Here is a 26,602-nt window from a genome sequence, read left to right as displayed (position 1 = left end):
ACCACCCGCTGGGTGATTTACATTCGGGTGTGGGCTGGTTAGCGGCCGCTTTATCTCCGTTCTCGGTATTAGCATGTGGACGGCGTGGCGGCGGCCCGCGCTGCCGGCCCGGTCGGCTGTTTGATGTCCGCTGGTGACCGCGGCGGGTGACGGCGCGGCGGCCTCAGAGGCCCGGCGCCCCGCCGCCGCCCGGCCAGCGGCGCCGCGCAGCCTGATTGATGATGATTGATTTCGTCTTGCAGCGGATTGATGTGCCGGCTTCCGCGCGCGGTCAGCACGCTGCACGTGCCACCCGCTGACCACTGGCCCGTGCCCCGCCCTGGAGACCGTCTGGTGACCGCACTGACCGGCGCGGCGGTCATTCCGTGACCGGGTCATCATAGGAAGAAAAGTCTCCGTCCCTCCCACAACTCTTGTCTATGTACATTTCCTACCTATGAACTTTTACCCTACTGCCACTAACAACAACCATCAAATATACGCTCCTTTAGATGGAATGCAGCCTTATTTGCGGGAGCCATTCTTATCAAGGTTATTTAATTTCGTATCATAAGTCTATTTGAGAATTACGTTTTATTGTAGCAAAGGTATCTTTGATGTTCGGTGTAAGAGGGAGTTTCGCAGCAGTAGCGGCGGAACACCTTCAATTAAGCGGGGGGGGGGGGGGGGGGCAGTGCCGACTTTTGGTCCCATTCTTTCCCTGCAACGCCCACTGGGCTAATGTTAAAATGTCAAAATCAAAGGGGGACACGGTGCCCCGGTGCCCTTCGCGTTCCGTCACCTATTGCTATGCTTCGCAGCATGTGAGGAGCGCTTCCTCGGGATAGGCAATGACGTAATGTGGCATGTTCTTGCGATTAGTCCATCGGCCAACAAAAAGATCGCTTAGCTTAGAACGGTCTGTCTCGACATTCTTGAGCTTCTTTACCAATATCAAAAGGCAGACTGTGTCTAGGCCCACATAACTACCTGTTCAGAATAAAAACAACTAGGTGAGTATGCTTCATTGAAACCACTGCACCCTGCAGGCATGAGGCATCACGACTAACTAAGTGAAACACGAGGCAAGCTCGCAGAATGGTCGGCCATCTTCGACAAAGCTTCTGGACGCCTGAGCGGCCATTTTCTATCATTCCGTGTTACACATCGGGGGGAGGAGAGGGGGAGGTGCACTGTGCACGTGACCGGCCATAGCACCGATTCGCTGCCTTACAGAGATACCACGTGACCAGGGGAGTGCCGGCGGCATTTTGTGTTGTCGGTATCACGTGACGGGACATCCGTCGAGGACCAGATGTTGCCGGCGGTGCCCCTGCCGCGGCGTGACCACGCACTGATGAGAAAACCGGCCCGGGAGGCAGGGAGGAGAGGAAACCAAGGCGAGAGAGGCGAGAAACTAGGGGGAGGGCGGCGAGAAACTGGGGGAAGGGAGGCGAAAAACTGGAGTGGAGTCGACGCAGGCGGCAGGAGAAGGGGTAAGCGGGAGTGATGGGGAAGGGGAGTGAGACAGATGTGGGCGAGACGAGGACAAGACAAGGACGAGAGACAACAGACGGGTTAGGCAGGGGCCGGGAAACAAAAACATGGACAAAAAGTCGAGACGACGGACAGGAGGCAGAAGACAATAACAGAGCATGAGAGCAAAAAAGGCATGACGTATGGTCGGCGGTTACATGCAGTAAGTTAGTGGGTCGATAAAAAATAATACACATGGCATGACCATGACTTTTATGCTCCATTTATGACGCGGGACGCCAGACATGGTGTTCAACAGTCAACAGATGTTTGTTGGTTTTGCTTCGCCAGATCAATGATCAGTTCCTTCGGCATCCATCGAAAGATAGCAGCTAAACATGGCACAAACAGATCAACGGTGCATTTGTAAGGCTTTATCTACAATTAATGTCAAGTCCAATCTACCCATCCGATCGCGATCTTTGCGTCAAAATATGGTGTAGGCCTAACTGTAACTGGGAGAGCAAAACAAACGAGACGTCCCATGTCCATAAGATATTACAAAGGTGAAAGTTTTCTTTTTGGAACCCTGGAAAACTCGCAGGGTTTGTAAACAGATTCCCAGAATCACCTGAAACATCTGCCACAAACACTGAAGCCAAAAGAACTGCAGCAAAAACCGTTTTGGTTTAAACACCATCTGGGACGGTTATGAGCGGCGGCGGCGGCTGGCCGTTGGGCAAACAGGCCCAGTTTCATTTTTCGCCGGCCGCCCTGTGTATATTTATCGGGGGCGCCGGCGGGTCCGGTTTTACGCGGCCTTAACGACCCGGTGCGAACAGTGGGGCGGCTAAAACGCGTCTCAGAACGTCTCTGCTCCGCCACACACGGCCCTGCTGCCCCTCAGGCTGCTACTGGGCCTCCGAGTGGCCCCGGCCGGGGAACCCTGGACATCTGAGAGTAAAAAAACCTATACCAAAGCAGACACTGGAGTCTAAAGCTGAGCCGACGGCCGCACCGACAGCAAACCGGGAGCTAAACTGACAGCTGACCCAACATCTGAACCGGGAGCTAAACCAACAGCTGACCCAACATCTGAGCCGGGAGCTAAACCGACAGCTGACCCTACATCTGAACCGAGAGCTGAACCGACAGCTGACCCAACATCTGAACCGAGAGCTGAACCGACAGCTGAACCGACATTTGAATAGATACATCTGGACTGTTGGACTGAGAGCGACTGAGCAGCAGTCCCACTTGCGGACGGGAATGAGCCGCGTCACTCAGGCTATCCGTTTGTGTCAGATATAGGAATCGTTCGATGTTAGAGCATCGTGACCGGTCAGTTCGCTAGGACCGGTTAGCCGAAACGAGCAATAGGACGGGATATCAATGGGTCGCCTGCACTTTGATGTGCAGAAGCTGAAATTTGGGTAAGTGTTTAGCTACCCAGATGGGACATCCATGTGACCAGTGCGTCTCGCAGTGTCACTGATGTGCTCTGTGACGTCAGTGGCGAGTTCTATGACGTCAGTGGCGCTTTCTATGACGTCAGTGGCGCGTTTTATGACGTCATTTGCGCGATGCGAGCGGCATCCTCTGTGCACGGGCGCGGTACATACAGAACACGTCAGCCATTCGACTCCCCGCCGCGAACAGACATAAACGGCGCACGGCCGGGCGGCGCCGCTGCCTCAGCTCCCACAGGCGGAGGAACTGGCCGAGGTGGACGCAGGTGGTTGCAGTGCGACCTCATAAGCCAGAGGACGTCGAAAATAGTAGAGCTAACGCCAATTTAACCTTCCAGGCGGTGGGGGGGGGCAATTTTTTGCCCCCTTTTTAGTTTTTTTGATATATCTCGAGAACCGCTGCGCCGATCGTCACCAAACTTTCAGTACCCTCCCGGGAGCAGCTAGCGCACATGGTGACCAAAAATTTTTCCAAAGGCTACGATAGGTTGGCCGCTAATGACGTCAGAGTGACGTCATTTTTGCCATTTTCGACCCCAAAAAAAGGTTTCGCGGGAAGAGCTGCCAGGCCTTCAGCTTTAGAGATACAGAAAAATGTTTTAGACATAAAAGGTGTGGAATTAAAAGAGCTACAAAACTGCTATTTCGGTTTTTCGAATTTTTTGGATTTTAACCCCCAACAATCAAAAAATAGATTTCTTGAATATATTAGCCAAAAAATCCAAAAAGTTTTTTGAAGTTCGAAAAAACCGGAATATATGTGATAGCCCCTACCGCCTTCTATCTACATACCAAATTTGAGATCGATACCTCTTTTTTTGGCCAAGTTATAGCGAAAAAACTGTTCAAAATTGATGACGTCAAATTTTCAAACTCAATTTTTAGCAATTCTAGACCTCGTAGCGCAAAACAAAGACCACCATTAGACTCCCCGTGACGAGCTGCATCGAATCGATACCCATTTTATGCAAAAATATCAACTTTGAAATTTGACCTTTTTTGACCTGACCTTGACCTGACCTCCACCAGAAAGTGACCTAAACCGTACCTGATGGTCTTATAACCAACACCATTGAGTTGGAAATGAAAAACTGGCCATAAAACATGCATCGCATAACCTTAGTAAAGTTGGGCTCATGTGGTGACCCTTGGTGACCTTTGGTGACCTGACCTGTGACCTGACCTGGTATGACCAGTGACCTCTAATAGCAACATATGTACTAGACAACTGGCGCCTTATCGCTGATTTTCGACAAAATGCGTTTTACTCGGTGTTATAGCGCTTTCCCTAGAAGCCCCGTGAACGGTGAAACATTTTATCTTTGACCTGACCTGTGACGTCATCGGTGACCCCGAGGTCAATGAAATTTGGTTTCCTTCGACAAATTTGACAGGGCTATCGAACGCCGTTTGAATTTTCCGGATCCGTCCAGTAGTTTCGGAGATACGGGGGGGGGGCAAAAAAGTGCCCCCCCCCCCACCGCGCGGAAGGTGGCTGGTAGGCCCACCGCCTGCCGGGTTAAAGGTCGGAGGTGTTCGGTTCTATTGATAATGCAGTGTCGTTTGGTCCACGGCACGGACACAATCCATCGAAATCTGCCTGAAGACCGAAGCATTGTTATCTGGAAGGATGCCTAGGGGAGAGCGGGGCCAGTTGAACCACTTTTTATATATTGACATGCACAGCGAGATCTAGTTGGCATATCGAAAAATGCACAATGCCATGAAAAATATGCTCTTTTGGCTTTATTTTAAGATATGTAAAATTATGTTTCAAACATATTTTGCTGCCAAACGCATGCTTATAAAACAGCTCTACGCCCGTTTCAAATGACCCCGATGCGAGGGTCAATTGAACCAGCCTATGGGGTCAATTGCACCTATTCTTAACAATGGAATGTTTTCCTCTTTAAGGCCACTTTCTTAAGGAGATATTTTGTCCGGTTTACTTTTCCAAATGCTACATTCAATAGGTCGTTGGAAAGCTAAAAGTGCAAAGTTCCTCATAATAGGTGACATAAAGTACATAGACTATGGTAAAATGGGCGGATGAGGAAAATGAGAAATATCTCAGGCTATAGTGTGCTTTCAAGCAAAAGGCTGGAGAAAAAGGGGTCAAAAATTGAGCTCTATTAAACTACTATTTCAGTTTAAAAGCTCATTTCAAAGGTGGACTATTTCCTTTAAAGGGACCCTCCCACCTTAACATTAGATTTGAGTTGAGATAGCCAAAATGGGGTCCCTGGCTCACAATTACCGGTTTCGGCACTCACAACATCGAGAAATGCCTTAAATCGGAAATATTGAATTTCAAAATTGCAGCATTTTGATTCAGAGGGGCTAATGCTTAGGTATACCCCTCTGAATGTGTGACGTCAGCACAGATATCTAACGATTTTTAAATGTTTGACTAAAACGTTTTGTAGCACGCGGTGGTATATGCTATTTGCGCGCAACATCTGCCGCAAACGCCGCACTTCTAAAATAAAGTCGCTAGAAACAGCGGAGATCCCAAAAAAGTAAACAAAAGTAAAAGTCTAATATCTTGAAAACCGGTGAATATTTTTCGGTGAAATTTGGTAGATATTCGTTTTCGCTCTTTCTGAACCGAGCGACATCACTTTCATGCCAATTCATAAACTTTTTTGAAGGTGGGAGGGTCCCTTTAATGTTTACAGCCCCTGAACAATAACCATTGCAAAGGTCACCGGGGTCCATTGAAACGGCCTGTGGCCCTGTTTCAACTGACCCTCAGAAAAGCGTTTCAATTGACCCCATCCGCTTCCGCCATCTCGCACGCGCCGTAAAGCACATGTCAAACGAGTTGGAGGGACGGCATCATGCTGAATGAAGGGCCAAATAAGGTGTTATTCCGGAGCTAGGAGTTCTTCTTTCAGCAAACAAAGGTATATGAGATATCACAAAATATTCATTAAAACGATTTCTCCCAAACGCCCCTCAAAAACACAAAAACAAGTGTCAAATCAAAATTACCGTCCGTTTGCCGCCCAAACGCCGTTGACAAAGGAAGTGGTCGAGCGCGGATGCGCAGTGGTGTCGGCAACGCCATATGTTGCATACTGTTGAAAATAAAGCCATGTTTCATCTGACCCCGTGTTTCAACTGGCCCCGCTCTCCCCTACATATCTCCCGTATTTTAGAAACATTAGATTGGAATGTGACGGATATCCACGTAGGCTCAGAAGGGTTGAAATGGTACCTAGGGAAAATAAGCTTACAGTTTCCTTCGTCCATTTTTATGTTTATCTTCGTCCTTAGTTGAATATCATTTTGATTAGCACCACTGATGGTCCAACAAAACAGGAAATGCGGTGCTCTGAACAGCAATTTTCCTCTTTTTCCCGATGTCGCACAATGCCCAAGGTCATTCACGTGACGTATGTGTCAATGCATGCATCGAGCAATAAATTTGTTTTCCGCTTGCCTTATATGAAGCAAGTAGCAACATGCATATAGGCATTGATCAAAATATAGGATCGATGGCAGAACGAAAAGGAATGTCCTTTCTTAGATTGCTAACATGAGTATATTCGCCGTTTTCCAAATGTCTACACATTTAGTCAGTTCATCGTGACGAAATGTAGACCGATGACACGAGAATCGCTTTTAAAAAGAACAAGAGATATGGCTGATTAGTTCACAACAATGCGGAGCCGCGTAAAATGCCACGCATTAAAAAGCCTTCTTCATATACGAATACAATATCGCAATAGCCCGATAGCATCAGTGGACATGTCACATATACTGCTGATAACGAGAAACTAGTTCCACATTCAGAAATTAAACATCCATTGACAACTGCCCACGGTCGTTTTTTGGTGGTCCGGCCAGCGTTGCGTTATCTCGGACACGAAAAACACTCCATTTTGACGTGTCCCGTATTGTTCTCACTATGTACCTGTCTGGATGACGTTGTCTGACGATAAGAATCAGGTGTTTGGAAAGTACCCACTACACGGGAACGTTCGACATTTACCCTACACGTACTGGGAATGTGTCGTCAAAAGGAGCGTCACGGGGCCCGCACACGCCTGGTCCGCATGGCTGCGCCGTTCGGATGGCCTGAGCCCACCTGCACCGGTCGCCTACCCAGGGCACCTGGAGTCTACGTAGTGACGCAGGCCATTGTCTTGTGTCGCGTAAGGAACTGTGAAAGGCCGACACATTATCTGGCATAGCCCGCGATGTCACCTGATGTCACCTGTCATGCATTTATTTCCGCCTGAGCTGATGGAATAAACTGCAGGTCAGATAGCTCAAGTATGCATGGACCAGTGACTTCATCTGGTGTCTCGACAAGACAATTTTGATGTGACATGACTCAGGTGATGCCATCAGGCAACAACTGACGTTCAGACATCAGTTGAAGTCGGTTGAACAGGGACTGCACGCGGTAGTGGTCAACAGATGTCCAACGAAACTCATTGACCTCCATGTAAAGAGCCGAGCCGCCCCTTATCGTGGGCAATCGCCAGTCACCCGACCCGACCCCGCTCAGCCCGACAGCAGACACGCCGTTCTTCAGACACCGACACCATCCACTGTGCACATTGCACACAGCTCAGTGCACAGTGCGGTGCACGTGCAGCGTCGCCGCGCGGCGGCCATTCTCCCGGCGCGCGGCCCCACTATCAGGCGCGCACATCTCGTGTGGCGCCGCACTGGTGCCGTGTCGCCGCCGGACCTGTCACCTGTCCGCTGTCTCAGGTGACACCCGGACCGCCGCGCCGCACCTTATCGGGCACAGCCGCCGCGCGCCGGCCGCATGCAAAGTGCGCCACATTGTGTTCATGCTAATTCACGGCACTGTGTCCGTACGCGTCGGGCAGTACGCGGATGTACTGCGGTGTGGCGGTGCTGCGCAGTGTGCGCGTTATGCGTAATGTACGCCGGGAAAAGGGCAATGCCCGTCCCGCACAGCAAAGAGTTCTGAGAGGCGTCGCCAGCTGCCTAATTAAATGCGGAATAGGAAAAAGGGCCAGCGTGATGTTAGACGGCGTACGACGACTAAAAATCTGCGCGACACCTGACGACGAAAGCGTGAGCCAGCGTCCAGTCGTATCCGGCAGTGGCCAGGTCCGATCCACCGCAGTCACGTGACGGTGACGGTCCGCAGGCGGCTGCCGGCCGGCCGAGGTCACGTGACGGGCCCGGCGCGGCGGGAGGCTCGTTGTCGGCTGATGGGTTCACAGCGGGCGCCGGAGATGGACGGCCCAGCGCCGGCCCCGGCGGCGGCGGCGGCGGCGGCGGCGAGGGACGCCCCCCGCCGACCGCGGCCGCTGCACCCCCGCTCCACCCCACCCCTCCCCGGCGCGGCCCGGGCCTGCAGACCCACCCTGCTGCGGCCAGCCGCTCCCCAGTCCCCACCCGTGCCGCCCGAACAGCACTGGCCGCCGCGGTAGCGCCCCGAATTCCGGGCCAGAGATGCCGACACTGCGGCGAAGGTCGGCCATGAGACGAAGGGAGCAAGGGGGAGGTTAATGAATGGGATAGGAGGGATTAATGAACATATAAACACACAGATAACCAGATAGGATGAGGAAGATTAATGTGTTTGTTAAAAACAGAATAATTATTGATGCTGTTCCCAAAAGTGGTGCAGAACATGATGTTCGCGGTGGATGGAAGACATGAAGCATAGATATGTGATAAAATATGCTTTCTAAGCTATTTCACTCGAACGGCAGGGTCAACGTCTTCAGATCACACCAGGAAGGCCAACACAATTGAATAAAGGAAAAGACCTCCAGGGTCTCACGGACAAAGAAGCAGCGAATAACAGATCCCCGGGAGGCGGCAAAGATCAACGGACAGGTTATCTATCACAAAAATGGCGCCGAATGCCAACAAAAGGCCGGCGAATATCAACAGAGCGGCCGGCTCGGCAGCCAAAAGGCGGCGGTCCAAACAGCAGGCGATGGAGCTGACAGAGGCATGACTTCCTGAGAGAGAGAGAGAGAGAGAGAGAGAGAGAGAGAGAGAGAGAGAGAGAGAGAGAGAGAGAGAGAGAGAGAGAGAGAGAGAGAGAGAGAGAGAGAGAGAGAGAGAGAGAGAGAGAGAGAGAGAGAGAGAGAGAGACGCCGGCGTTGTGCCGGGCCCGGATCCATATCAGCCGGTCGCGGCAGAGCGCCATTCACCCTAGCCCTGCTGTTCGCCGCAGGTGACAGGCGACCCCGTCCGTCCTCTCGCCCCCTGCACCGGAGACTGTGTGACGTGTATCCGGGACTGCTGAATGGGTTTATCTCCAGAAACACCTAGGTCGAAACACGGAACTGCCTGCTTGGTCTGGAAGCTGATTGTCGTATTGTTGGACGATTACTTTTCCTTTATTGGCATTATTCATGAAGTTCAATGCCAGCAGTCAGCCTTCAAGCCCAACGATGGCGTTTAGCGTTTGGTTTGGCAAAGATCGGCAATGCTCGTACCTACCGACTCATCTTGTTGGCCTTCGGGAACTGATAGAGATCAACAGTGGGAGCCGAGAAACGGCTTCACTACACGCCAAAATCCGAGAAGCTGCTCCGTTCAGCTCCCTTGATGACCAAGCAGAGAGCCGAGAGACTATGGAAAAGCAGTCTCCAAGACCCAAGAGCCGGAAAGACGGGCTCTGCTCGGAGTGCCAGGCAGCTGCAGCCACCTCCGCCCCGCTCCGGTAGCCTCCCGCAGCTCCTCCGCCCCGCCCTGCTCGTCTGACGAGCTGATCGGGCCGGCGATGGCCCGGCCGGAGCGCCATGCAGGCCGGTCGTTAGCGGTACGCCAATGACAGGGCAGGGCGGCAGCAGCGCGCCCGGTGGCGCTCGGCCACTAACCGGCCAGTCATTACCGACCCGTGATTACCGGCCCGGCGACCGACGGCAGTGGTCGCTGACGCGTCCCGCACGAGCCGTGAGCGATCACCCGCTAACTGAACCGACATGACACCCCGTATTTCATACCCGGCTAGCGTGATTCGTGAGAGATGTGAGGGGACTACCCGAGCGTTTATTATGCTGGGATATGATCTGACGAAGCTCGGATACGTGTGCGAGTTCAGGGGCAACGCCACTGCTCATGAGCAGTGGCTATGTCGGCATCCCATCCCCACTCCGCCCCAGCCGAGATTCAGTCACGCCGCTCCCTTCCCCTTCCCCGCCCCATGAGCGGTAGCGGCCCGTGGCTGTAACACATTCGCCACCAAAACAATGCCCCCGCCGGGAGGGGAGGTGTCCGGTGGCACGGGTCCGCCTCCTCGCGGCAGTAAACACTCCTTCAGAGCGCGGCCGGTGGTCACAGATCGTTCACGGAAAGGAGGGCGGTACACACGGCTAGTAAACGGGTGCCGATGCGGTCACGGTTCAATAACGTGCCGTGCTCCGAGTCTGCATGCATATTGCAAAAGCATCCAGGCAAGTAGACATGGACAGATGGATGTGGCAGGGAGAAATACATACTGGACAGCATAATCTATTGAAAACTAAACCAGAGGACAAGATGACATGCAAACGCGCCCCCTAACCACTAATCCAGCATAACGAGGGCGTGCAGTACATGTAAACACATTGACATTTTCTGACGGGGCATGGCGTCAGTGTGCGGACACATGAAACTGGACACCGGCAGATGTTGCAGCGTTCTGAATTCGGCCCCCGATGCCGCGGGTGTGGGTCGTGGGGTGCAGCGCGGTCGGCTGGCACCACGGGACGCCTCGGCTGCCAGCCCTGTCACGCCTGTGTTTGTTCACGTGAAGCTATGAAGCTCCGGAGAGCTGCCGTGGTTCAGGCGGGTCACGGAGGGTGGGGATGGCCGCCGCCACCCAGGCGCCACTAGCATTCGCAGCTGACGCGATCGTCGAAGCTGTGGGTCGGTTCAGGGAACGATGCTCCGGTCCTGTACCGGGAATCTGATTTCCAGCTCCAAAAATACGCCCCGAGTTCCATGGAGCGCTGCGATCGTGATTCATATTGATGTGAGAGCGGATGTGATTATGGTCGATTGCGCCAACGCTTCGTGAAGACGAGCTCTGGCATGGTTTCTCATTTCGTGTCGGCTAAAATGGGCAGCCAGATATTCAGATAACCCAAGTATCGGATACCAGTAGAGCTTGCATCATATGTTATGTCAATTATGAGTTATGACTGCCAGTGTATTACATTGGACACAACTCCTGAGGAAAGTTCAAGATGATTCGAAGATTCGGCTCCTAAGAATCCGAATCTCTAGCGCTCGCACTCGCGCAGCGTTTTGTGTGTCTGGGTCGGCGCTGGGGGCGTTGGTGGCCGTCTGAAGAGGGGCGGGTGCTGCCAGCAGCGGGACGGGACAGCCGGTCGGCCGGCCGCGGCGCGCCAGTTTATGGGGTCGTTAGTCGGGCCGGCAGTGCAGTCGGCAGGAGTTGGCAGCCGCCCCAGCCGCCTGGTGACAAAGACTGCGGAATGTTGCCAGACGGACACCTCTGGCCGCGCCGCGTCACGGCGTCACGCTCCTGGTCGGCCGTGACGCCGCGCCATATTGACAACACGTGCCGGCCGTAACACGGCCCGTAACGAGTGCGTCTAACAAGCGCGCGCGCCCGGGCGGCAGCTGAGGTTCGTCAGAGGAAGGGGGCAACGGATATGCGAGCAGTTCGGCGACGGCCGACGGAAGCATTGGTGCAGCAATGCCAATTGACGATGAACAACAGGAGTTGAAAATGCTTCTGTATCATGGATATTGAGACAGAGGACACATGCACACCGAATCAAATATAGATTTCAGACACACGTGGTGGCAGGCTTTTGCCCAGATTAGATCGGCTTTCAGTCAGTATAAGACGCTCAATTCTCGAAACAAATATGAGCGCCACATGCATGGAAGCTCCTTAGCTCAGCCAGTCAGCCACTGCATGGAACTGACGGCCGCCGGAGCAATTGCAAACCAGTCCTATGCGCTGAGCTCTCCACTTCTGTGTATGTGGAGCTACAAGGATTGCGTTGCGCCCATCCACAAATAATTGAGCGCAGCGAATCAATGCGCCGGCCGCGACGGCGTTAGCTCGTTATACGAGCTTCGCACCGCGTAAGCCTCCAAGCCGAGTTATAAGAACTTGAGCAATGTGTAAATATCCCAGGATCGCGTGCGCTTACGCCTCGAAAGGTAAAAGATGCGGCAATTAAAGATGGATTAGCATGAGGGATAGTCTAGCTTCAGCATTTTAAACAGCAATGCAATGAAACTGATAAGGACAGCGACATCAAGAAGGCGCGCCGCCAGCAAGCAAACATGCCACTGATGTGCCATGAAGAGAAAGTTACAAGAAACCATGACACAGACGAGACAAGACGCAGAGATAGAAGAAGACAAGGGACCAGAGAAAGGATGGGGAGGGAGGGAGGAGAGATGGAGAGTGTCGTCAGAGAGGAGCAAAAACCGCCGGCAGCCGGGGTCTGGTGGCAGTGACAGAAGGCCAGGGGCGGCAACAAAGCAGAGCTGCCCAGATCGGCACCAGATAGCGGCCAGGCAGGACGCGCGGTGACACCGACAGCGACTCAGACGGGATAACATGACACCCACGCTAGAGAAGTGCCATGCAGCTCACAGAGCTAGGGCGGGACACCAGGACTGGAGTGACACCATGACACGCATGCGCTGCGGGCTGCGGCCAAACATCCAGGCACCAATCGCTGCCATTCTGCCTCTGCGTTCTTTCCTTCGCAGCCTATATGTGCCCCATTCCCACCCCGGCTCTACACACGCACCACACATATCCCCGACCTCTCCCCGTCCCGCGCCCCGTCCCGCACCCCGCGCCCCTGCTCGCCGCCGCCCCTGCTGGCTGGCAGCAGCGATGTGAACTTTGACTGGAGCCGGTGTAAGCAGGCCAACAGCTGGTGGCTAGCACACGCCCGGCCGGCCGACTGACGTCCTATCTTATCGGCGTGCGCCGCAGCCGCCACCGGGCGCCGCACGCGGCACGGCACGGGCCCGGGTACCGGGCACCACAGCGGCACCACACACGGACACACGGCACCACACATCACACCAGCACCATCCGTTGCACCACTACGGACACCAGGGACGGCTATACCGCCCCAAAATGGCTCCCAATTGGAGCAGGTCGCACCTGGCCGCCTGCGCTCATTCCACATCAATGCATTTGGGCCACATGCACGCATTCATCCCAGCTGTGTGTCCTGTGTTAGACTCTCGGGTTGAGTACTCTTTGACCTGACTCAACACACCCGAACAGAGGGCATTGTGACCTGGCAGCAGCAGAAAGCGGAAAGCTAAACAAACAGAGAGCTGGTTATCGTGGTACACGGGAGCGTTTTATTGCCGCTTGGAATGTGGGTTAGACTTCTCGACTGATCGATCGAGAAACGAAAATGCCGAGGCATGGAGACCAGCCAGTGGTAAAAAAACCTAGCAAATAGCATTTCAATAGTTCCCAGACCAAATGAATTGTATTAGCAAAACTAAGCTGTACAACATTTGAAACGTTCGTAAAACTAATCCATTCATTCATAAATTCATTATTTCGCCTTGGCTCCCGTACGGATAACAACCCCAAGGGGCATTATTCTAAGCGTGAGCCCATCTATGGTTGCGGGCCGTGGGTGCCAGAACGGTAGCCGCGGCGGCCGGAGCGGGGGCGCAGAGAGCAGGGCAAACACACCTTATCTGGCGCGCTGTGTCAACCGCCCCTCCCACGGTCAACAATGGGCGGCCTGCGGCCAGAGGCGGGCCCAGCACCGGCACACGGTGGGGCAGACGGCAAAGGAGATCCTTGGAGGCGGCAAAAGGTGGGGCGCACGGTAAGGAGTGCGTAAAATGACGACAAGACGGAGTCCAACGGAGCCTGATATGAATGATACACACACAGTTGTTCAGAATTCAGAATGACAAAACGATGGTGCAAGGAGAAAATGGTTTAGTCAAGTTTGATGTTGGCGCGCAGCTATCTCACGAATTCGCGCAAATGAGATCGATGATTTTCTTTAAATTAGTTTGCTTGCGTTGCAGTTGAATAACTAATTGAATTGCAGGTGTAGAGAACAAATCCTTTCCTTTCATAGGACATTGCCCACCAGTCGACGTCAAATTCAGTCTCCCGAAGCTTGGTCACAGCCCTGACGCGCCTCAATAACACCCTCCGAGCCTCTGCAAATGTCGGCTGTCCAGCTTATCCGCGTGTCGCCTTCCACGGAGGTCGCTGCACCTGGACAAGGCGCTGCAGACTGCACCGCGCATGCGCGCTGCATTTTTAGCGACACTCGTGAATAAGCCAGCGATATATCCGATCTAGCAGCGGCTTAAAATTCCGGCGTGACAAGCGGAGGTGAAAAGATGCGCGCAGCGGATATGGCGAGGCGGCCGCATCAGCCGGCTATCAGGCAGGGAATCGGCGTGCAGCCGCGACCGGTCGCCGGCTGAGGACACTTCGTGACGCCACGTGACACCTTGTAACGCCCGCCATCGCGCAAAAATGCACGCCGCCGAAAAATGCAGCCGGTTCAAGGGATTCAATTAACGTGTAGCTGAAGAAAAGAGCACAGCATTTCCTTGTAGCACATCTTTGCTGGTCGGCCAACCGGAAAATCCAGTTTGGAGTTTTTCGTTTTGGGCAGCGCTGTCGCGCGGACGAGGTTGCGCGTACGGTGACGAGGCGAAAACAAGCGTGAAATTGCACGCCACCGTCTTCAAAACTGACGTCAGCCCACCCACGATAGTCACACATCGGCCTACCTAGCAAAAACCGTTCATCAAAGGAGTTGAAAATAAGTTATTCTATCCACGGTAAATCATTGACATATTTAGACTCAGCTTACTCCCGTTACACATTGAAATTAATGGAAAAAGCTGACAATAAAACAACACACTGATAGCAACGATGTAAAACCTACCAAAGGTAATGAGATTATAAACGTGTTGTGATTGCAAACAAAAATTTCAGACGAATTTCCATCCCAAGAGTAATTAATGCCTACTTTTTCGTAGATTTCCTACAATATAGGCACATTCAATTAGAGCAGCTGTCCTCTCGGTGCATGTGCAAAACGTGAGAGCCAAGCCCGTGAACGGATTTAGGTCGGACAAGGCAAATGCTCACAAATGCCCGACATCAGCGATTTCCTTGAAAGTGCATGTCACCACCATTGTATAGGGCCATGGTGTACATGGGACAGGGACCGTTAGACACAGCCTGACACCATGCACGCCGCGACCAAATCTTCGTGAGAATATTTAAAACTGTCCATGACAAGTTTTAAGCCTTTGTCACCAGTAACCTTGGGCCCCTGGAACAAATATCAAAAATACATATCTATTTGTGTAAACTGCAGAGCCTCGAGGTCAATGAGAGGCCTGCAGTCGAAAGCAAGCAAAAAAGTTTAACTATCAGTGATTCTGTAATAATTAGAAATGCAAACCCGAGTTAAAGATCGCAACTGTCCAGCGAAGTCAACGTGGAAAACATATCGCACGAATACGTCGGTACATATATAACGCTCGTCGCTCGCGTACCTACATCAATACCTAGTAATATACTTAGGTATTTCGAACAGAAAATGCAAGTTCCGTTTAATGACAAGTGTGAAAATACCTGCATAAACATCACCTGTCATCAATATGTGGAAGAAAGATAAAAGACTTTGGTGCTCCGCTAAGGGATAGGCCCGCCCAAACGGTCAGTCGCTGACAGATCCAATTGGTCATGCAGCACACAATCCGCCGGAATGCTAACTGATGATGCAGCGATTTAAGGCGTTTTTTTAAAGAATACGTTTCGCTGTATGTTGCTGCGTATAAACATCCGTTTCGGTTCTAATATTTACGAATAGTTTTAGCTATAATTGCCAACAAATTGCAGGCAAAGAGAGATGAGGCGTGTAAGGGTCAATATGCTTCCGGTTACAAGGGAATTGCAGTAATTCTGCATGCAAAAACGTATTTCTTTATCGTTGTGATGATCACTGAACACAAGCCATTTTTGCGGTCTACGGCATCTGGATCGTGCTTTATCCCAAGAACAAGTGAGATGTATGCTTACAATGAGCCTATAAAAACACACACATAGGTACAATAGCTAGTTTGACGATGACCTACCATTGACCAATCGTGAAACGCTCTTTTCTATCTTCCCTGCGAAGCGAAAGGCTTTAGAGACAGTGGTTAGTGTAACGAGCATCAGTGCCAAGCTGCGGGTTCTCTGCAGTCCTGTTACCCACAGGAGGCGTATATCTCTCGGTCGTCGTGGTTAGACCGGCCTAGAATGCCGTTAGATCCTGCAAATCCCTGCAATTCCGCCAGCACAAATCCTTTTGGGACAGCGCCGGATCATAGGCCGCCGGACGACAAGCGTACCCAGGCGAAGCGGCGGGCACACGCGAGGTGAAGTCATAAACGGTAACACACGAACCGAGATGGGAAGAGGGTCGCAACAGGAAAAGGAGAAACGGCACGAACAAGTTGGTAAGATCTCGTGACGGGACGAGCACCTAGCCAGAATTGGCTCTTTATCGGTGATTTCTGTGAATGAATGAAATGAATGAAATGAATGCAATGAATGTAGCTGACTATATTCCAGAAAAGTAACGGGCGGAACCAGAGGCCATGGCAAACGGACAAAGAAATTCGTCCTGACGGGCAGAAGAGAACTCTAAGCCGGACACTCACCAAAGGGAGGAGGCTGTGCCGAAGTAGTACAGCAGCACGAACATGATGACGCAGTGCGCGTTGCCCAGGCCCTGCTGGATGAGCACGGGCACGTTGTACTGGGGCTCGATCTCGCAGCTGACGGCCTGCCGGCCGGCGGCCAGGCGCAGCACGTGGCCGGCGGAGGTGAGGCTGTAGCACAGGCTGAGGAACACGATGGCCCGCTCCGGGTAGCGGAAGTGCGCCGAGTCCAGCAGGAAGGTGACCACCGTGAACAGCGTGGAGGCCAGGCACGGGATGGCCAGGAAGGCCACCCACTTGTCGGCGAACTGTTTGTGCTCCTGAGAGAAGGCCACATCGGCGTTACAGGCGCGCGCGCACCGACCCGTCCGGTTCACGTAGTAGTAGAAGTTGGGACGGACAAAGTGCTGGCAGGGCGAGGCGGGGAGGGCGCGCGGCGGCCCGTGGTAGCTGGGCCGCAGGCCGTGGTGCGGCACCGAGTAGCGCGGCACGGGCAGCTGGTGCGGCACCGGCAGACGGTGCGGCGCCGTCTCCGGCGGGCCCTCCATGCACATGTTGGAGCCCTTGTTCTCCACGGGAAACTGGGAGCAGTTGAGCGCCTCCGGCCAGTCGAAGCCCAGCTTGGACATGATGGGGTGGCAGCGGTCCTTGACGGACTCGCAGAGCGTCCGGCACGGCCCGATCAGCACGTTCACCTTCTCGGTACACATGGGCGCGTACACTGCGCACAGGAAGAAGTTGAGCCGGCTCGAGCACTTGTACTGGATCAGCGACGAGAAGGAGAGCGTCTGTCGCTCGGCGTCCTGGATGTCCGTGTTGGGCGGCAGCCGGGTCCGGTTGTAGCCCAGGTCCTTACAGAGGGACAGCTGGATCGGCTCGCACGTGCCGCTGTCGTCGTAGCCCCGACAGGCTGCCGCCGCCAGCAGTAGCAGCAGCAGCGGGCCCAGCCGACCGGCCGCCATCTCACCCTTCAGCGCCTCTCGGCCGCACAGTCCGCGTCACGCAGCACGCCGGTCACCACCGCGGAGCGCTACACCCCACACCCCACCGCGCCTCGGAACCATCTGAAATAATCCGCTTACCAGTCCACTCGGCGGGCGGCCGGGCGCCGCGCGCCGCCCGCAGATTGTGTTTCATGGCGGTACTCCAGCCAATCAGAGCGCGCCACACAACCGGCCGACCAATCAACGGCGGCGAGACAGCCGCGCACCAGCAGAAACAACAAAACGCTAGTAAAAACGTGAGTTTGTCCCTTGTAGAAGGGTGATGGATGTGATTCGGTGTCGGATGGGGGGGGGGGGGTGCGAGGGTCGGGTCGCGCGGCGGGGTGCCGGCGGGGGCAGGTCGCTGTGACAGGCGGCGCGGTGGGGCGCTGGGACCGAGGGGAACGCAGGCACTCGAGTATGTAGGGAGCTGGCCCCACCCGAGCGCTGCCAAAACAACCCCGACAAGGATCCCGCGGTTTTGAAATTGGAACGCAGTAGCCAATTCGCAATGCAAGTTGCAACTCATACTTTTTGAAATTACAGAATGAATCTATCTCAAGACGTGAGCGTGAGCGCTGAGCGACGTGAGACGTTATAGCTGTACCTATCATGTATGACTTTTCAATTTCAGTTGGGTCACGTAGAGCAACGCGTAGCCATTCGCAAATAACTCCCGGCCGAAAAAAATCTAAATTTTCGAAAAACAAGCCGACCGAATTGAGCAGGCGTGTCAGAAAAGACACGCACGAATAAACTTAAAAGGAGCTATCGGGCGCCAAATTGGATAACACTCGTAGGGGAGAGTGGGGTAAGATGCCCAGGGTGGGAAAGACGCCCCACCCCCTCTAGCGGCGAAACAAAGAATCAAACCTGAATATTAATGTTCTTAGCGTAAAGCGGAAGCCTGCCTTGTTAACTGCACAAAAATTTGCGAAGCTCAGTTGGGCAACGGCTGGCTGATGATTGCATGTTTTTTATTTGCTGTTTTCAAAAAATATTTTGGTGTCAAAACATTGCAAATATCAAAGAAGGTAGATAATTTTTGCGTCCCTTGCTACAGTCGTGATACATTAGCATGCGTGTACTGTGTCCCGAACAGTTTGTTTCAGGGTGTAGTTTTATGGCTAACAAATTGTACTGATTTAATGTTACTTCGGTACCTTGGGGTAAGATGCCCCCTGTCCTGATGGGGAAAGACGCCCCCCTAAATCCATAGGCTGTCCTTCAAGCAGCCCGTCAAATCATTTTTTTACATACTTGTGATGAGAGACAAAAGCCGATCTGGGACTATTGAGAGTCCAGTACGGTCGGGTGCTCCCCATGCCGGTCTCTCGGCCCACACAGCGACTTTTTGGGAGGCATCTGACTCTGAGAGCCCTCACGACGGCCTCTGTGGGCACCATTATTGGCTCCAGGGCCCCTCACGACATCCTTTGGGGGCTCCCACGTTGGCTCCACGGGCCGCGCTGGCATCTGAGGTCCCCACGATGGGCTCGAGGGCCCTCAAGCATCATGAAGACCTATAAAGGCCTCAAAGTGGTCTCCGAACGCCACCACGGAGGCTTGTTTGGCCGCGTTGGACTATGATGGCCCTAACGATGACCTCTGAAGCTCCTTACGACTACTTTTGAGGGCCCTTACGATGACGTTTGGTGTCTACTGCAGGCTCGAAGGGACTACTGATTCGTTCAGGCGATTCACGTGCCCATTTATGTCACTTATAGTGCAGGGGGCATCTTACCCAATGCCAGGGGGCGTCTTTCCCACCCTGTGGGGTAAGATGCCCCCTTTCACTTCTTCGGGAAAATGCTTAATAGCAAAACAAGTTATCATATTTCAGGCACGAAAGTGTGATATTTTTGGAGAAAAATGATTTCGGCTTCCGTTGAAACTCCAAGTTTTTTCTTTCCGATCGTCATTTTCGAATAATATGTGACATAGCAAAACCCTGGGCATCTTTCCCCACTCTCCCCTATTGGCATCGACCCAGCATCGACCAGCTTCGTGACCTAAGCGGCCTTCACGGTTCACCTGACCTTGACCTACCAATAAAAATGTTAGGTCTATGGCAAAAATCAATTAGTAAAATTTGGAGTCTTAGCAACTCTTTGACAATTTATTGAGCTCAGGCGGAACGGGGAGGGCACCGGGGCACCGTGCCCCCCCTTTTGATTTTAGCATTTTAACATTATAGTCATTGCATGGAAAGAATGGGACCAAAAGTCGGCAGTGGCGGCAGTGCCCCCCCCCCTTAATTGAAGGTGTTCCGCCGCTACTGTCAATGGCATGCTCAAAATTTACCTCAAACTTTGTACTGTTTTCGTATATATCTTGTATGCTAGATTTCAAGATGTTTTGAAATGTTGTGAGGCTTATTCAGGCCTCTATTTGTGGTTCAACTTAGGACTTTTCAACGCTGCCCCAAGGTCAAGGTCACAGAAGACAGAAGAGTACCTATCCTTCCTAGAGCCTAGGCTATTCCATTGATTCAATTCAGTCACATTTATTAAGATAGACCTAATTCCACCATCGCCCATCCTGTGGTTCTAAATGAATGCGTTAAGCAAAATGGAGGCCAGCTTCGTGATCAGTGGCTAGGAATCCATCATATGCAATATGCAACCTTTCATGTGTTAAAGCAGGGATGCGGAGCCGTGGAAATTTCAGACAGCTTCGGCTCCGGCTCCGGCTTCGGAGAAATAAAATCGGCTCCGGCTCCGGCTCTGGCTCCGGGTGAAATGTCATGGCGGCTCCGTCTCCGGCTCCGGCTCCGGGCAAAAATGTGCCGGCTCCGGCTGCTCCGGCTACGGCTCTGCACCCCTGGTTTAAAGTGACCATGCCACCTAAACCCTCGCCCTGGCAGGGTATTTTCCATAACACGGCCTGGCAGGGGGGGGGGGTCGATGCGACCCCCCCTCGCGATTGGCTCCTATGGCACCTAGAAACACCAAATTTGGTAGGTAGGTGGGCCCCCTGGAGTTCTCACCCTTGTGCAAATTTGGTTGCTCTAGGTCAATATTTAGGGGGGTTTTGGGGGTATAAATGTAAAAATTTCGTTAAAAAACAGGTCAAAAGTTTTTCGCTTATAACTTTTGATCTAATTAAGATAAAGCAAAAAGAAAAGCACCAGTAAACTCAGCACGTCAAGGCGCGTCGAATGATATACTTTTTAGCTTGCTGAAGTGTACTTAAAGTTTTTCATAAACTTAAATTAATGAATTAAGTTCAAGTTAACAAAATTGCATCATATCGCATATCATTCGATTCGGCTGATCACCAGGAACACAATGATACCATTTTTAAGCTCTAGCGTCATTAGGTATGTGCCAAGTTATTGGCAAAAACGTCATTTGACCTCAGATGACCTCATTTGACCTGACCCATGGATAAGTACACCAAACAAAGACTGCACCAAGTGACCTGCGGTTAAGTACTGTGGTTTCAAAGCACAAAAGTGATAGAACGAAGCGGATATCTCCAGTATTTTTCGAATTTAGTATTTTCCCATAGGCTTACCTAACATTACGACGTAATGACCTCTAACTGACCTCAGGTCAGTGACCTCAAAAAACCAGAACTATATGTTATACAACTCGGTGAACTTAGCACATCCTGAAAGTTTGAAGGAAATCAGTCCAAAACTGAGTTGGACAGGTGCAAAAAGAAAATTGAAATTTGACCATGACCTTGCACCGGTTTTTCTGACCTGGTGACCTGACCCAAGGTCACCCAGACCTGAAATTTTCAGGTCATATGTAAAAAGGTTGCCCCATAGGCTGTGCCAAATTTGGCGGCGCGTTTTTACGCTATCTTCGAAAAACCGTAGGGGGGGGGGGTCGCATCGACCTCCCCCTGCCAGGGCGAGGGTTAATATTAGTTTTGAGTTGAGAAAGCCAAGATGGGGTCCCTGGATTGCACTTACCGGTTTGAGCACTCAGTACATCGAGAAATGCCTCAAATTGAAAATGTTTAATTTCAAAGTTGCAGCCCTTTGTATTCAGAGGGGCTAAAGCATTTAAATGCCCCCTCTGAATGCGTGACGTCAGCACATTTCTAACCCTTTTAAATCTTTTACTAAAACGTTTGGTAGCACGCGGTGGTATAGGCTGTTTTGCGTGCAACAAGTGCCGCACTTTCAGTTGCCAAACTATTGCTTCCAAATAGAGTCCCTAGGAACAGCGGAGACCCCAAAAAGTAAACAAAAGTAAAAGTATAATCCTCGCCGGCACAGCGGTGTCAACTCGTACAACGATTTTATCGCAACGTATGACGGGCGGACTCGTTTAAGACGGCAGTGACTCGTTATTTACTGCATGATCAGCGATAGACTGGACTGTTTTATGCATGTATGAGTGTGTGTTTACTTCATCCGTCCATCTTTTTATCTGTTGACATGCGTTAGTGAAAAGCCGCGTGCGCGGATTTAACGTGAATACATGAATTGAATTGAATTGGGGGGTTGATGCAACCCCCCTAAGGTTTTTCGCGAATAACTCGCGTAAAAAGCTGCCGATCGCAACGAAACTTTCAGTACCTTCGCTTTGATCAATTTTACACCTGCCCTGAAAATTTCATGACCCTGACCCAAATGACCTTTGACCTGTGACCTCTTTTCCGAGACCATGTTTGGCCGGAATCGCGATTCGGCGTATACCGGGTGGCCCAGAAAAAACGTTCCCAATTTTAAATCAATATTTCTCAGAAAGTGATAAAGGTACAACATTGAAACTTCCAATAGTCAATACGGCATATATTTTCAGCAAATGGTATGATTTTTATGCTATTCGGTCAATTACTTTTTAAACGGTTCGTGTTTCTAGCATACCATGTAAAAATCACTTTTTTGCTCAGATGTTTACTAAAAATGTGAGTGAACGGGCCACTTCCATCTCGGCACCACGGCCTGCAGCCATGACTGCTACTGGCAACTAGCCTCATTGATGGTTCAGGCCTCAGGATGACACATTCCCTCTAGTTTTTTTCCTTATTCGGTCGATTTACTTTTTGATCTTCTTGAAGGGAGGGCGATCAGCAGTAGCCCATGCACCGTGCCGCTCCTTCTCTTCGAAACAGGACTTGTGTTGAAACGAATGACATCCATTAACGCAATTTTGGCTTAGCATTTGAATATTTGGCACATAAGTGGGACAAAAATATTTAAAATAACAGCACACGTGCTGGCATCATTCACGTGTTCTATTTTTCTAATTTTTTTCTAGCATGGTACGTCTAAGCCAATCATTACTACCGTTCAACAACGGCAAAAAAAGCAAAAACGTCTTACTGAATTCAACGTAAGATTGCTGGCTTGAAAATGATGGTACAGTGTTATAATTTGGCATACCAATGCGCAAAGAAGTGACGCAAACTTGATGAAAATTTTGGCTCGTTATTTGCACTCGAATTTGAGATATAGACCTCCAAAGTTCGGAACGTTTTTTTGGGCCACCCGGTATGTCGGCTCGCATTACCCGCGCGTTAGCAAGCTTTTCGTGGTTTCAAACGTTCAAACATGTGATTTGATGTTGCTCCCGAAGGTCAGGTCAGGTCATTGACCTTTGGTGACCTCGGGTGACCTCGGTTCACTTTTTTCGAATTTACATGTTTCTAGGCTAGTTTTTTAGCTGAATTCGAATTTAGCAACCATTTGAACATTTACGAAGTAGTTTTGGTGCCTTCGTAACATGTTACGAAGCTGTCAGAGGCGATTGACACGCATTACGAATACCCGTCACAGCCCCTACCGGTTGACCTGACCTGACCTGACCCGACATGGTCTAAATTCTTAAAGACATCATCTCTGATCAAAACTAACACGGTATTTGTGATCAGCACCCCGGAAAACCACATAGCAGCCACACTTTACGACTTTCTAACAGGTCCCGATTTTCCCGGTTTTCGGGTCATTGACCTGACCTGGAAGGTCACCCGATGACCTAGGACCTTAAACTCGGGTATCATCGGCTTCCTCTCGTGACGGGCAACACGCTCGTTTTTTCCGCGAAGCTCTAGATCGATCAGGGGCCAAACGCGAGGGGGGGTTGTACCAACCCCCCCCCCCCCGTCGTCGAGGGACGCAAAATGGCCTGTGCCGGCGAGGGTTAATGTCTTGAAAATCGGTGAATATTTTTTTTCGGTGAATTTTGATAGTTATTCGTTTTCGCTCTTTCTGAGCCGAGCGACATCACTTTCATGCAAATTCATTAACTTTTTCTAAGGTGGGAAGGGAACTGGGAGGGTCCCTTTAACCCTCGCAGTCGCCGGCACAGGCCATTTTGAGTCTTTCGACGGCACAAGGGGGGTTGGCACGGGTGGAGAATTGTGCTGGACTGGGGGTGCTCGAGCTCTTCCAATTCCACGCCGGCTTGGCTTTGGAGCCGCGGCCGGGCGGCGCGGGTCAAGGTCACCGCTAGGCGGCGGCGGATTTGCTGCGTCCGAGCACCCCCAGCTGGTCACAATTCTCCACCTATGGGGGTTGGTACGACCCCCCTCGCGTTTGGCCCCTGCTGACCTTACCCAAGCAAAGCATCGCTACCATTCAACGTGCCTGAGCTATAGGCGAAACACGATGATGCCAAACTCGCCTCTCTGGGTCCTTTTTTGCGAAATGATTTACCAAAAACCGAGCCGGTGTGTCACCAGACCCTTCGGACCGTAGCGGGTGCCGACTGCCGAAAACGGTTCAATCACTGCCGTGTATATGTTACGGCCCGTTTGAAAACCCGGCCCGTATTAATGCTGCCCGGCCCGCATTAATACTGACCGGAGACCTGGCCCGTATTAATACGGGCCGGTCAGCATTAATGCGGGCCGCCTTGCCGGTCGGTATTAATGCGGCCGATTTAGGTGGGCAGTATTAATGCTGCCCACCTTTTATTTCAAAACTTATCCGTCTGCTGCAAAATCAATTACATTAGCATGTCTTTATAGACGGCGGCTTACTGATAAAAGTTGAACGCCATGTGTAAATATTCGCCAACCCCGCCTCGAACCCACAACCATTCGATTACAAGACCGGAACAGTACCCCGAGACTAGCGAACAGATCGAAAGGCAGTGAATTGGGCAAGCAGTTGAAACTAGTGCTCGGCAATGATATGGAACAAAACGTGCTCGAGAAAATAGATGCTATTATACGTTATACGTGATTAAAATAGTTCAAAACACCATTTAGAGAAAACAAACGAGGGTATATCATAATTTTGTAGAGACAACCAGCAATATTCATCTAGACGTTGCCCAGGGTAATAAAAGCAGGTCTAACTAACACATCGCCCAAGGTCACCTCAGGGAGTGCCGACACTGCCGCGCGCCCATTTCTTCCATTACCGCTGGATGACCGACAGTGAGTATCAGCGTATCACGCATCTGTTTCATTATCTGATCTTACTAACTAGTGATCATAAAGAGTATGGCAACTTCATTTTGAAAATGTCATAATTCGAGGACTTTAGCACTGATTTCCACTTAAAAGATAAGGACGTTAATTTCTTTTGGGGTGAAGTGTTTCATGCTACGTGTAAGATATTTTGCTCTATTTCTCTAATACTTGGGAAGGTACAGTTCTTCAATTACAATTTAAAGTACTTGGGCACTTTAATTTGGAGAGTTCTCCCCCTAAAAATTATAGTTGATAGAAGTGTGAAGAAAATTCCATGCAACGTGGTCTTCCTCGATTGAAACCGTTAAAATAGCATTACTATTAACATTGAGACTTACTACAGTTTCGTTCACACCTTTTCCCTAAGCTCTAAATTGGGTACTTCTTTGTTAAGGTGTTCTTCATCATAACCATAATGATACGCTACTAAGCCATATCAAAATCAGTCCAGAGGTATTCTGATACCTCAGGAAAGGTCGAATCGACCCCACCTTTTTTAACGACGCTAGTTAACGTCCTCCAGAAACCTCAATAGTGAATGCGCAATCGGTCAAATTAGACCTTGGGAGAAAGAAGTAAGATTTTTTTTATAATCGTATTTACATGTGCTGAACGTGTAAGATCGTTTAAGAACAGGTTGATTTCATAAGGACATTATCCTACTTTGAATAATTGTATTAGCTTTAACGTATTTTCCAGCCCAAATAATTGCAGATAACTGAAACCTGTAACATGTTACAGATGTCACGCGAGGTTTTCTGGAGAAAGTACAAAACATTTTGCAGGGGAAAAGGAAATAATGTGAGGGTACACAGCGACGAAAAATACGCAAATGTGTTAGAAACACTAAAAGACTTCGAAAATGGCGTCAAACCTGCTCAAAACAACAAAATTGGGTATATCTGGGTGAAGCGTTTTGTACTGGAGACATGCGGTGATGCAGAAAGAATTTTGGAGAGAAAGTCTGGAAATGAGGTGGTACAGATGTCCAGAATGTTCGACGTTATACACGACGTCCACATACAGCTGGGACACGCTGGACGAAACAAGATGCTCGCGGAGTGTCAGCGTCGTTACTATAATGTGCATCGAGTGGCTATCGAGATATACTTGCAAACGTGTAAAAGCTGCGAGCTCAAGAGAGCACGGCCAAGGGACAAGACGGTCACGCGGCCAATTCTGACTGATGACGTTTCAAGACGAGCGCAGATAGACCTCATAGACTGGACTAGTGAGCGATCAGCTGGATTTGGGTACATCTTAAACTTCCAGGATCACTTGTCAAAATTTGTGATTTTACGCCCACTGAAGAAGAAGACTGCTCAAGAGGTTGCATACCATCTCCTGGGCATTTTTTGTCTGATCGGTGCACCGAACATTATACAAGTGAGCTGTTGTAGGGTTAAATTGGCAGAATAGTTCAGTTAAGATTACTAGTTTACCATAACAATTTCGTAATTAGTTGTCATAACGTGACTGTTTATTGCGCAATGCTATCAACTGTTGTAACTATTATGTCAGGTCTGTGAAACAACTTTGTATCGCATACTTCTTTCCCGGAACGTTTCAAATGTTTCCGGATTTGTTTCAGTCTGATAACGGTGCAGAGTTCCGGAACGCCTTGCTGGACGACCTGAAGCTGATGTGGCCACAGCTGATGCTGGT

At 51.0% G+C, this 26,602-nt stretch overlaps 1 protein-coding gene across 1 annotated transcript in view; it reads right to left on the bottom strand.

The window, feature by feature from the left end:
• Nucleotides 1–17,665, bottom strand: part of LOC122380714 (frizzled-4-like) — a 43,742-nt gene extending 26,077 nt beyond the window's left edge. The window contains exon 1 of the mRNA XM_043364119.1: nt 16,572–17,665. Within this exon, the coding sequence (XP_043220054.1) occupies nt 16,572–17,533 (962 nt within the window). The 5' untranslated portion in view covers nt 17,534–17,665. The remainder of the gene's footprint in view (nt 1–16,571) is intronic.
• Nucleotides 17,666–26,602: the final 8,937 nt, after the last annotated feature.

The sequence above is a fragment of the Amphibalanus amphitrite genome, unplaced genomic scaffold (genome assembly GCF_019059575.1).
Source record: "Amphibalanus amphitrite isolate SeventyFive unplaced genomic scaffold, NRLGWU_Aamphi_draft 000105F_arrow, whole genome shotgun sequence".
NCBI lineage: Eukaryota > Metazoa > Arthropoda > Thecostraca > Balanomorpha > Balanidae > Amphibalanus > Amphibalanus amphitrite.
Note: the sequence above shows the minus strand (reverse complement) of the source record. Positions and strands in the feature narration are given on the sequence as shown.